Source organism: Falco peregrinus, chromosome 10 (assembly GCF_023634155.1).
Source record: "Falco peregrinus isolate bFalPer1 chromosome 10, bFalPer1.pri, whole genome shotgun sequence".
Taxonomy (NCBI): domain Eukaryota; kingdom Metazoa; phylum Chordata; class Aves; order Falconiformes; family Falconidae; genus Falco; species Falco peregrinus.
The window spans coordinates 5968997-5982029 of NC_073730.1; the positions used below are offsets into that span (position 1 = coordinate 5968997).

Here is a 13033-nt window from a genome sequence, read left to right on the forward strand (position 1 = left end):
CTTGGTTGCTTTCCTCCAGGAGCTGCAGAAGATGAGCCTATGCTACCTTCATGCTTTGCTGAGCCTTGAAGAGCCACAAGTAGCTTGAAGGACAGGTCCATGGGCTCGGACATGGGCAAGGGGGGCTTTCTAACAGCCGCTGAAGTAAAATTGACATCTAGAGGTGCCTTATCACTGCCAGCCTTAGTCCAAACATCTCACACCCACCAGGGGAGGCTTCTCCCCAGGGTTTGACATTTGGGGCACAAGACTCAAGCTGATCCTCGGCTGCAAAATTTGAAACACAAGTGAACAAAAAGGAAAAGGCTAAAAGGAAAACTCAGCCGGGGACAGCTTGTATCAGAGCCCGTTTCTCTGTGAGCGTGGAGCCTGGCAGCCTCCACAATACCAACAACATCAAGGCGCAGCCCAAAGCGTCTGTCTGTCCATACCAGGGTGGAGGGGGCTTGCAGGGGCATAGGGGTGCCAGGGGCCAGGGATCTCAAAGCAGAGGCTTACATCTCCCTTCGGTCCTCCCAGGTGATCCCGTTTGCTGCTGACTGTGACCAGGACGAATGCACGTGCCGTGACCCGGCTGCCGAGGAGAACCAGTAGCAGCACCACGAAGGGCCTCTCTCGGTCAGGCGAGTGCCGGAGGAGCGAAGGGGCAGCAACGGGGGCTGCTGGGGAACGGCGGGGTGCAAGGGGGCAGCAGGCGTAAGGAAGAGCAGGGCAGGGGGTTGGTGACTGCACACAAAGGGGCCGAGGTGAGGCCACCGAGCAGCCAGCGTGCTGTGGCATGAGAGGGCAGGCACATGGCGGTCCCCTCCCCATCGCTGCTCCCTCCCAAACCCAACCGGGACACAGGGGTCCGATGCGCATTTGAGGGGCTCAGCCAGCGATGCAGCACTGCCTCAGCTGTGGGCTGGGAGCCCTGGTGCTGCCATGGACATCTGTCCTGGTCTGGTGTCTGGGTGTCTGTCTTTGCTCTGGATTTGGTCATTATTCACCCCCCTTCTGCTGTACAGGCTTCTTTTAGCAAGGTCGAGGTAGTTGTGATCTCTCTGCAAATATTTAAACTTAATTATATATATATACACATATATATAATATATATATAAATATATATTATATTTTCTTTGCTTTTGATGAAGCTGAGAAAGGATATCCTTTGTCACACACTCATGCTGCTGTGAAGTACAAACCATTGGGAAAAGTGCAGGTCGGGGAGGAGGAGCAGGGAATTCCCCCTTCCTTGCTGAGAGGGAGCTGGAAGGAGGACAGAGAGAGAAGCCAAACACCCAGGCTGCGCCAGGAGAGAGCTCCGCAGGAAGGCGGAATGGAGGCTGTGACCTCAGGGTGCTCTTGGCATCTTGCAGGCACCAAGTTTTTGCCCTTGGGATTTGCCGATGCTTTGCCTTGCTCTGCTTAGGGTCCTGGGTCAGGATTTTGAGGCTGAGGAGAAACGCTGATGTTGCCCTTACATCGCCCCGGTGAGCACGGCAGATTCAGTGAGCGCTGCTGGGCACCACAGATGCCCATCACCTATTATTTCAGAGCCCTCTGGGAAGGGTTATGTGTCCATGGGGATGTCTGCATGGCCAGTAGGAGCAGATACGCAATGATCCCTCTCTGCCTCACGCCCCCTGGCCCACCGTGTATCCAACTAGGTGAGGGATATAGTGGGCAATGAAGAGTAGCTGTGTGATGCTCTGAATGAAGGATGATGAGGTGGTCCTTCTTTTCTTTCCCCATGTGTCCTTTCCAAACATGAGCTTCAACAGTGTTTTCAGCAGTTCTCAGCAGAGACCAGACCCTGTAACGCAAGGAAAGACAGGACCCGAACAACCTGTCAGGAGACTTTGAGCATCATCTTTTCCCATTAAGATTTTCCTTATTACAATCTACAGTGGACATACAGTTGCTGACTTTCACGAATCTCTTGCTCACGTAGGCATGAAGTGAAAATTTACTTCTAGCCCCAAAGAAGCTCAGCTAGAAGCTTTGGCCCCCATAGTTAATTCCCAGAAGTTCAGTTTGGCAGCCTGAACCCAGCCCCACAGAGGCAACGGTTAGCGAAGGTGCCCGGCTCCAGCTGGGATTATGGCTGATGGTTTTGAGCTGCTAAGAAGCAGAAAGAGGAAAACAGAGAAGGGGCCACCGAGCAGGAGCAGGGACCGCGGTGTCCCCGGGGGCAGCTGCAGGATGGGACCAAGAGCCCCAGGGATGCCCGGCTGCCTCCTCCCGCCCGGGCTGTGCCGGGCTCCCCGCCAGGGTTTGGCCGGTGCAGGAGTGATGGAGAGAGGGTGACACGGTGTGGAGAGACCGGGGATTTTCAAGGCATCCTCTGGCTTCTGCTAGCTCCCCCGCCAGCCCTTTTGTCAGGCAGCTCCCGAAGTTATGTTTCGCTGTAGGACATGAGTAGGGACATCTCTGTGCCTGGATACACCACCAGCATCCAGGCAGGAGATGCCTTGTCCTTCTCCAAGACTTTTCCTCATCCCAAGTGTCCCTATCGCCCCATGGCATGCCACCTCCTGCCTGCCCTGGTCTAGGTAGGGATGCGGAGGGTGTGTGGCAATGGGCCCCATCTCCTCTTGCAGCAGGGACACGTGGACATTTCTGTTCCTGTCACGTCCAAGTGACAACACCCCGGGGTTTTCACCTAAACACACTGTCAGTTTGGCTGACAGCTGTAATTTTTTGACAGACGTTCACTTTTCAATCAAAAAAACACGCTCAAACAACCCAAGGAAATGAAAAAAAACCCCCAAATCCAAAGCTCTTTGTGAGATACTCTTCTAGCCCCGATGTCCCCAGGAGGTGCAGCCCATCCTGCTCCAGGAGTGCAGGGAAGGGGACAGCCAGGGGTCCCGGCACAGTGGGAGCAGGGGGCATGGCAGCCCCCAGCAGGGTGAGGTGATGGGGACGTGGGATGAGGGTGAGACACAGAGGGAAAAATCTGTCCCAGCACCTGCCATGCCAAACCCTTCCGTGCCTGGTGTCAGCATTTCCTGGATGAATGTGTATTTATATGCCAAATTTTTACCCTTTTGGCATGAAAATCCTGGTCTCAGCAATGGCTCGTCCCTGTTTATGAGTGGGTGCAGGAAAGGGACTGTGGCCCATGGACAGGGGGACTGGGGGTGGCCAGAGGCGCTGGCTTGGCTGGTAGACATTTGTGCTTCTCCTGAACAGATAGCTTCTACATACTGAAATATTGTTCTTCTATAGCGACACTGAGCGGTTTTTGTCCCCATTAGGGTTTTATTCACAACGGAGGCTGCTGCTATTTTTATTTTTTTGTATTTGATAATTATTTTTTATAAAAATCTATGAAAAATAAATAATCTTCTCATCCTCAATGTCTTTTGCTTCCTTGCTTCACCCAAAGTGTGGCCGGACTGGGGGAGGGAGATGGTTCTGCTGGTCCCAGCACCCTTGGTCCTGCATGCCCTCCCCTGCCCCAAACTGCAGACCCTCCCAGCACTGTCCCAGCCCAGTGGGAGAGCTCCTTTGGGGTTAGAGCTGGGACACACACACGCCCCTCCAATGCCCTCCCTCTTCAAGGTTGCCACCCATGTAGCTTTTACTATGCCACCAGCTGCAAGGATACTTTTGCAGATGGTCTTCTGCTGGTTATGCCACAAACTGGTCCATTATCCACCACTTTCTGTTAATTAACTCACCTTAAAGGTAGGGAACGTGTGTGTGTACTCACACACCACCTCCCTGGGGACAGGGAGCAGAGGGCGGCTCACACTAGAGCTAGAGAGACATGTCATGCGGCACCCTGGCAAGAGAATTAAAACCAAAGACAATCAAAAAAGATGCTTAAAGATACACAAATGGCAGCTAACAAAATCCAGGCTATATTTCTAACAGACCAGTTCTGGGGCCATTTGAAGCCTCTCCCCCCATCAGACAGCGCAAGATAGTCCCTCAAGGAGCCCCTTTGCTGTTTTGCAGCTCAGCACAGGGTTTGAAAGGGCCAAAGCCATGATAGGAGCTATTTCTCTTTCCTTTGCCGTCTGCCTCACTTGCAAGCAGAGGAGAAGGTGAGTCACAGCTGAGCAAGTGGAAAGTTTGGAAAGGACTGAAAAATAGAAGCACCTGCAGTGGGTTGGGGGGCTGCTAGATCCCAAGGGGGCAATTCCAAGGCTATGGAAAGCGATGAAATCCTGATTTTCCTCCTGTGGGGCTGACACAAGCACATCGAGGGCCCCAGAGAGGAGCAATGGGCTGAGAAAATGGAAGGAAAAGCCCCTAGCACGGGGTGCCTGGTGCTGCGCTGGAGGCTGGACAGGGAGCACCTGGGGATGCACGGCACAGCCGTCCTTCCTTGCCGTGGCCAGGGTGCCTGTCGTGTCGCTGGCAATCAGAGCCATACGTACCCAGCCTTAATTGACACAAGCTGAGGGGCTTTGGGTTTGCGTTGCTGCTGGAAGCAAGTGAGGCCCCAGCAAGCCCTTGGTCCTTCTGGCTGCCTGTACCGAAGATGGGGATGCCAGGCAGGGCTGTGGGCACTGCCTTCAGTGCTGGCCCTTGCACCGTGTCCAGGGGGTCAGGGCCTGGACGGAGATGCCCAGAATCAAAGAGGAGCTATATTCCTACTAGGGACAATCAACTCATCCTGAGCCTCCCTCCTCCTCGTCTTTGATTTCCCTTGCCCTGTCTTAAAATCCCACTCCCTTGCCTTTCAGCCATCTCTGATGGCCATGTGCCTCCTTTTGCTCTGCACCAGCCTCTTCTTCGCTTCTGGTCTTTGCATGGACTGTCCCATCACTCCCCGGAGGAGGAACAGCATCTCCTGGTGACATTGGCTGTCCTCTCTGGGGCAAAGCTCCCCAAATCATGCACTTCCACCGGGGCCAGCTTATTTCCCATGAAGGACAGAGCATTAAGGGGCTCTACAGCCCCAAGCAACCAGGACCTCAGTTGTATGTCTTGCATTTAAAACAAAAAGAGCAGCTGTCTGCAGCAGTAGCCAAGTGAGGGCTGTTTTGCCATCCCATTCTCTCCTTTCTGCCAGACACCCAGCCTCAAGGCAAAAGACGCCAAGATGATGAGGACACAAGGTTGAGCAGGGCGGCGGCTCTTTCAGCAGCACAAACTGGATCTGAAGAACTTTGTCTTATGTTGCCGTTATGATGGAGGAGACGACACAGTCAGTCATTAAGAAACAAGTCAGTGATCAGGACCATGGGGACATGGTACCTTGTGTGCATAGGCTTCAGTGGTGCCTCCTCATTCATGCATGTGTTGAAATGCAGCAAATCCTGCTGGTACCTGCTTTCTGAGGATGAACAGGGACTGTTGGCCAAGAGTAACCCTTCCACCATGTGCACATATTACCAAATCTTTTCTAAAAAGCTGCCATCGTGTTAGTGATGCATCCCTTACAGTCCACTCCACCCTTTTTGGGGTGGCTTTCTCCAAACTCCCATCACTTGCAAGCCAGATAACCCCTGAGGATATCTGGCTCTGGTGAAGGTGCAATGAGCCAGCTGTGTCAAGATCTTCTTACCCAGCAGCTCAGGCTTGCCACCACGTGCCCTGCTGCCACACAGCCCCTGTCCTCCTCCTTCTATTCCTTCTCCTCCTGCCTTGTTCCACAGCCATGGGTTATTGTGCAATGAGCCAGTGGCAGCCACAGCACTTAACTGCACGGAAAATAGCGGAAGGAAAGTATTGGGTGTATTTTTAGCTTATTTTCCTGCAATTTAGCAGTGGGAAGCGAAAAAAAAAATCAAGTTGTTCCATGAAACTTAATGAAGTCTGGTTTCCTATGGATTTGTGCGCTATAGCCCCTAAATTCCCCCTCTCCCGTGTCCTCCCAGGCATCCTGTCTGCCCACCCACAGTAATCCCCGGCTCTCCCCGGGTCTCCCACCCATCTGGCAGGGCAAGTGGCAACACACACCGGGCTTGGCCATGGGACCAGCCCCTACAAGTCCCGATGGCCTGTGCACTAGGCACAGCATGCACTGTAAGTGACTTTTAAGGCACCCTTTGCAGCTCTCACCTCTGTTCGGGCACTGATTTTCACATCACTTGTAGGACATTCATATTTGTAATGCCACTAGTCAAAAGTCTGCCAGATGGACCAGGAAGTTCTCAGGGGGTGGTTGACCACCAGACAGCACCATCCCATCCACCTCATATACTAAAAAACAGGCTAAAAGGAGGTTTTTTGGACTCTGCTTCCAAATTCCCGGCATCTGCAGAGGTTTGCAAAGCAAGGACTGAGAGCCCCTTGCCAAGGATGTCTAAACACAGTCTTTCCTCCAAAACCTGAAGGTGCCTGCAGGCATGTGCACCTTCCCATGCCTGGCAGAGCAGGTCGGCAAGGCAGGACCCAGCTCCGGCTGTGTGTACTGAGTGGCTTGGGACTTGGCTAACCCTCTGGGCAGATGGGCTAATGCTAAACTTGTGTGAGGACGCACGCGTGTTCAAAAGCTGGGAGTGTTTCATCCGCTACCAAAAGATGACATCAACTGGACCAAAACTATAAACAAACACTCCAGTTTGCCAGAGCCACAGATTACTAACAGCTCCGTTTAATAGTCAGTTAAATTATCATCTGGAGTTTTACATAGTGTTACAATGAAAGTTTTGTTGTTGTTGTTGTTGTTGCCATTGTTTAAAACCTTTTTTTTTTTTTTAAAGTAATCTGGAAGGGTTTTATGTTTCTTGCCACATGGCTATCCCACCCTAAAGCACCCTACTTTCAATCTACAGTAGTAAAACGTCACATTAGAGTTTTAATAGAACATCAAGGAACATGAATTGTAGCCATCTTTGTAAAGAAAAGGACCAAACCATCTTTATATGTTAAATAACTCCACGACAAGTAAAAGGTAGTAATGCTATTACAGGGGACGGGTGCAGCAAAGAAAAGATAATGACCCAGAGGTTCATCTCAAGTTAATGACTGCTCATTAATTCAGAAATAAAACAAGAAGAGAGGGCAGGGGGGCTCAGGAGGTTGCAGAAATAGATGGAAAACAGTGTCTTCTCCAGCCTTTGTGTGGTTGGCAGCATGGGAAAAACCAGGAGTCCGAGAGAAAATACTATGCAGACCCAACAGTAGGACCCTGTGGCAGATGCAGATGGTGTCAGCTCTGCAGGGAAGGGGACACCTTGGGGGTTGCCTGCAGCTGTTTTGGGTGAGCAAGCCCTATGCAATACATCTCACCCAAGGCTAGGTCTTCAGCCATGGTGCAACCCCCTGCCCAGGTCTGAGCTCCCACGGCAGGCTGGTGGCAGCTGTCTGAGATGGGCTCATGTCTTAGTTGAGACATTTTGGCAAGAAGATCCAGGTTTGGGCAAAATTCTGACTTGCAAAGCCAGAGTGAGGAAACGAAGGGAGCCTTCACAAAGCCAGGACCATCATGAAAATGGCCCCGCAGACATGCCATGCCAGCAGGATCTGCCGGCACAGTGGGTGCAGCAACACCATGGCAGTCAACCAGGCAGAGCACAGCCCCACCAGCAGACTGCGTGGTCCGTCACAGGATGGGGATGCCGAGTCCCATCCAGCAGTGCAAGGGTGCTGCTGAAGGACTTTGGATGTGTGGCTTTCCCCTCACCCTCCACGATGGTCCATCTCCCAGCCCATGGGGAAGCTGGTGCTGAGGGAGCAGAGTCCAGCTCAGCCAGCAGATGATACTGTGGGGTTGAAGGGCTTTGAAATGTGAGCGCAGAAGCAGAACAGAAATATCTGCAGAGCCACAGAGCAAATCTTGAGGCTGGATGAAAAAGTAACCTAGGCAGGTGTGAATGCATGAGGTGTCCAGGGTTCTCCTGGCAGCGTCGCAGCGAATGGCCGGCAGACTGCACTGCTCCTGTACCTAGTGAGCAATAAAAGAGAGGAGGCTGCTACCCAAAGGAAAACAGCCTGCGTTTCATATCAAGGCCGTGTAAGCGGTATTACTTGGCGAGTAACCAACTTGCCAGAGCAGCCTTCTTTCAAGCATCCCTCTGAGGCGTTGAGCAGAGGTGCCCTTTGCCTATCCCTGGATGGCTGCCCGGCTGGAAGTTAAAGGTTGTCTCAGCATCTGCTGGGAGAAGCAAACGGATAAACCAAAGCATATTGGCCAAGACTGCCAGTGGCTGAAAGGAAAAGGAGCAACAGCTCAGCACAGATCACCTGCCCACATATACCTGCTCATGGAGACGGCACCGGTCTTGCTCTGAGCCCCAAGCCCTTGACAGCATCAGGCACGTCAAAATACAAGCAGAAACATGTGAGAAAAAGCCAAAAAGATCCAGCAGACTTCCTTCACGGGGATGCCCAGGTAATACTGTCTGCCAGTGGCTGCTCCCAGCAGCTCCCCAGTCCAGGCCAGTTGCCCCTGGAGGAGAGCTCTGCCCTTCAGAAGGGAAGAGCAAAGCACTGTGTGGTCCTGCAGGAAGATTCTGAACTGCTGTTGAGCAAACACCGTGATGCAGCATCGTCAGCTGTGACCCGCTGCGGACCAGAGCCATCTCCTTCTCAGCACCTTGTAAATACTCGAGCCATGTCCTTGGCAGGTAGGGGAGGAATGAGGCAGAAAATCATAAGAGACAAGCTGAAGATTGGTCCTGCCAAGACTGAAAAAATGAAAAGGAAATTTCTCTCTCTGAAGAGGCATTGTAAAAATTCCACTGTAGGGCTCCTGGCTTGTCCAGATCAAAGATGCACAGCTGGCAAGTTCGAAGGTGCCTCCTCTGCAGAGCAGGCTAGGAGCTGAAGCTGCAAGGAAGCCGTTTGCTGCCTCCAACACTGTCAATAGTAACAGGGTTTTGGAGCACAGTGTGCTCTGAAACAAGCTCAGTGTCCCAGGACAACCCCTGTTCTTTTAAAAAAAAAAAAAAAAAAAAAAAAAAAAGTCACCAGTGAGAGTTGCAGATGTGAGCCTGAACACGGGCAAGCAACACTCTGAGAAGAAGTCTGCCCACCTCACTGTGTCACCGAGCCCTCTCTGGGACCAGGACCTCCAGGACCATCCTGCACCACCACATCTGGATATGCTACCCTGTGCTCCCCTCACCATGCAGAGCCTGGGCTACTCCATAGCTACAGGGTGGCTGGTGCAGAAGGTGGCCTCGTCTGTGCCACCTGGCTGCTGCTTCCCTGGCTGGGGCTCTCCTGAGCAGTACTTCGACATTGCTTCAAAGTCTTTATTATGGTGGGTAAAAAACAATGATGGAAGGGGTTTTAAAGCTGACTTCCTAGGAATGTGGTCCCACAAGAAGAAAGCTCATGAAGTTGGCCTTGAGGCCAAGCTGCCTTTGCTCTGGAGGACTCTGCATCTTGGAGCAGATGTGGCCTTTGACCATGACAGAAGAACCTGAGGAGATGGGCTTACCAATGCCCCTCTCTCCTCACCCCAGCTGGTGACCCCACACCAGCCCTGCCCTGCAATGGCACCATCACTTGGCCAGGTCTCATCCAGACTCATGCTTTAGAATTAAAAAAAAATATATATAAAAAATCCCAACCCTCTTAGACATCCAGAGGCTGTTTTTCTCAGCCATAACTACTAGCATCTCAACCTAACCTGCATGCCCTGCCTCCATTTTCCCAATCCTGCATCACCTGCTCTCCCATCCTGCCTGTGTCACCACGTTTCTCCGGTGATCAGTGTCCCCCACCCTTAGGTATGGTCCCCACAGTCAGGGCAGGGATGGGGCAGGAGGAGAGGGCTGTGCCCTCCCCATCTGCCCTCTCCACCAATGCTGAGGAACCTCTTGGCAAAATGAATAAAACAAAACCAAGAAAACTGGGTCCCACAAGACTTCTAACTAGAAAGGCTTTTGGCCAAGTCAAAGAAGAAACTAATACTGAGTCAGTCCTGCACAGAGCAGCTGCTTTTGCTCCCCGGTACAAATTTTTGCCTCCAGAAACATCATCGACACCCTCCCTCGCCATGGGTCTGTGTATAAACCCCTCACAAACGCCTGTGGGAAGGCCAGCGTGAGAGCGGGCGCCCGCAACTCTCAGTAGTCCTTATCACCGTAGTCATTGTAAAGGACACTCAGCGTCTGCTCCTCGCATGTCTTCTTGAGGTCCCGGCTGAGCTCCGACCAGTCGAGCCCATAGGGCTTGATCTCGCTGTAGCGGCAGGCGAGGTACTTGAGGGACGAACGCTGGAGGCTGATCTTGGGCTCTTGCAGGAGGCCATTGCACCAGCTGCTGAGGTCCCCCAGCTGGGAGAGGATGAGGCCAGCCTTCCTGCAGTGAGGGTGGGCGAGGGGAGATGCCAGGGGGCGGATGGACGGGCAAAGGGGCAGTGGGGGTGATGCAGACACCACGGGGGGGGTGGTGGGAAGGGTAGGAGGAGCGTATGAGGAGAGAAAAGCAAAGATGGTTAAAGACAACTCAGAAGCTCCTGGAGTGCGGAGAGATAACCAAGAGTTGGGCACTGTGGGCAGCAGCTGAGTGGAGCCTGATGCTGTCAGGATGAGGAGGGACAGCAGGGCTGTGGGGACACTCCAGCCCCGTGGCAGCACTGCAAGTCTAATGCACGTGAGGACAGCCCCTGCCTGGGTCAGAGATGCCCATGCTACCACGGTGACGCTAGACCTGCTGCACTGGTCTTGGGACTCACCTTACACTTCCCTGTGCCCCCTTCTTCCACCCTGTATCATCCCCACAACAAGGCCAGGTTTGCTGAGGGTATAGTGAGGGGACAGTCAGAGGTGCAGCTGTGACCCCCTCCACACCCCTTGGGATGAACATCACCAGTGACTCAAATGGCATCACCAGTCACCGCTGCAGCCACTAGACCCCAGACATAACAGGATGGAAAAGTGGGAGCCAAAAGCACTGCAGGCAGTTGGGAGAAATGCTGAAAAGTGTCAGGCATGACATGTGTGGCCAGCCCAGGGCAGTGTCACCGCGTGTGTCCTCTCCATGAAGTGCATGTGTTGCACGTTTAGGAACTCTGCTGGTCACCCATAGCTTGGTGTAGGACATCTGCAGTGACATGGGAGGAAGGGCAGGGAAAAGGCAGGCCTGCTGGGATCATCACGTCATTGACATCATGTGGCTGAAGGGGACGCGATGGAGAAGAAATGCACAGTTAGGAACCAGCAAGCCAGGACGTCACTGAGCAGGAGGGAGATTTAGGGGTGGTGGTGGTGTGTGTGTGTGTGTGTGGAAATAACCCAACCTAAAAATACCAGAGCTGGCTTGTCGGGGGTCTGTGTGGAAAGCTAAAGGTGAGCTAAAATTTACAATCCTCATAAAATTCAATATCGCAAGCAGTGATACAATGTATGTAGCCCTGGTACACGGCTTGGAATGTTTAGCAAAAGTTTAGGAAACATCCTACAAAACAGCATGCAAATGAGAAGGAATAAATGAGAGGCATACAACATAGGTTTGACCCCAAAAGCTCTGGGAGAGCAGAGGATGTGGCAGAGGCCCCCAGTTCTTCGCACGTGCATTTTGCATCTTCCAGTTGCAGAGAGCAAAACAAGGAAAGGCGGGTCATGGCAGCAGCGCTTCGGAAAGAGCCACAACCCAGCCAAGGAAGCTGGGAGAGGTGGCCAGGTGACAGAGGGAGAGGAAGACCAGGGAGAATCCATCATCATCAGAAGACAGACACACAGTACTCCCACGGCAACAAGCTTTGGTGTGGGTCCTGGTAGCAAGAAGTGCTAAATTACCGACCCCTCATGTTGGATGACGTATCAGAAGGGCACAGAGCATCCTGGCCAAATATGACCTAAATTGTGCTCTCTTCATGTTTTTTTTTTTTCTTTTAAAATTGTGCTTCTAATGCTTTTATCAAGAAAATCAGTTTGTTCAGATAAAACACATTATGCTCATTTTAAACGTGATCCTTGGGTGATCTCCAAGGAACCTGGCAGATGTGAAGGTAATGGATTCAAATGAAGGGTCTTGAAGGTGAGAAGCACATGTGCCTGCAAACCCAGACAGAAGTTTGGGTCTCAGGAACTGGGGTAAGTTTCCTAGCCAGCTTCAAGGTCAGTTGGTGGGCGAGCATAGACAGGGAAGAGAAGATATATCCCCTTGATAGCTTTAACTCAGCATCTGTCCAGCACAGAACAGGCAGCAGAGGCACAAATCGTGATGTCAGAGGGAAAAACCAACCTCTTTGTCACATTCTTACTTGGATAAGCAGGGGTTGTGTGTGGAGCACCTGGCTGCGTTGTGATTGAGCTGTCAAACCAATGGTACATGTACCAACCGTGAAGGAACATCCATGACCTCTCCACACCTTCCTTAGGCCAGCTGCACCACGGGAGAGCTGCTTAGAGAAGAATTAATTTACTACAGGCCCAGCCAGAGCCATCCTTGGGCTTTTCTGGAGAGGAAAACCTCAAGAGGTCCCTCACAGAGGTAGCTGCAGCTCCAAGGGGCCAGCCTGGAGCCACCAAGAGGTTGTCCAGCTCTGTAGCCACATGACAACTGAAGCCCCAGGGCTCACATCCAGAGCCCAGCAGAGAGATGAAGGCACTTAGCATGGTGCTGACGCTGGAGAAAGCCACACATGCTGGCCAGTCTTCCAGCCACGAGAAGGTAGCCAGTCTCTCACTTGTCTTGGTTCCTCACATCTAGACACCTAGGAAGGCAGTTGGGGCACCTTGCCTTTCTCCAGCTTCACAGGTACCCTGACAGGAACACTGGATACGTTCCCACAGATTTTGGCTCAAAGCCCATAGACACCAACCAGACTTTACTTCACATCCTACTGTCACTTATTACTTGCTAGAAAATGACTTGCCTTTCCCTCCATTTCTTCTCCTCATGCAAAATCCAGGGCTCTCTGCAGCCCTTCTTGGACTGGAAACCCCAGAAAAGTTATGTGCACACACCCTCGCTTCCCTCAGTCCACAGCCAGCGTCACCAAGAAGGAAGGTGAGCACACCCCAAACAAGCAGATCCAGCAGGCAGCGTGGCTGCCTGGAGGAGGAGGGACACGGTAGAGTCAGTCAGTTGCGTGGGTCCACATCCACGACTTCAAAGGAGCATCAGCAACAGTCAAACAAACACTCTGTCTGCTGGCTAAATAATGTCATCTGCAAGTGATTTGTCCTGT

The 13033-nt window shown here is 52.3% G+C and overlaps 2 protein-coding genes across 3 annotated transcripts in view; one reads left to right on the forward strand and one right to left on the reverse strand.

Annotated features, from left to right (window-relative positions):
- PAPPA2 (pappalysin 2) overlaps window positions 1-3761 on the forward strand; it is a 96325-nt gene extending 92564 nt beyond the window's left edge. The window contains exon 22 of the mRNA XM_055815858.1: window positions 520-3761. Coding sequence (XP_055671833.1) covers window positions 520-594 — 75 coding nt within the window. The 3' untranslated portion in view covers window positions 595-3761. The remainder of the gene's footprint in view (window positions 1-519) is intronic.
- A 5077-nt stretch (window positions 3762-8838) lies between these two features.
- The window catches only part of ASTN1 (astrotactin 1), a 54720-nt gene continuing 50525 nt past the window's right edge, over window positions 8839-13033 (reverse strand). For both annotated transcript variants that reach the window (XM_027778638.2, XM_027778637.2), the window contains one exon: window positions 8839-10197. In XM_027778638.2, the coding sequence (XP_027634439.2) occupies window positions 9963-10197 (235 nt within the window). In that variant the 3' untranslated portion in view covers window positions 8839-9962. The remainder of the gene's footprint in view (window positions 10198-13033) is intronic.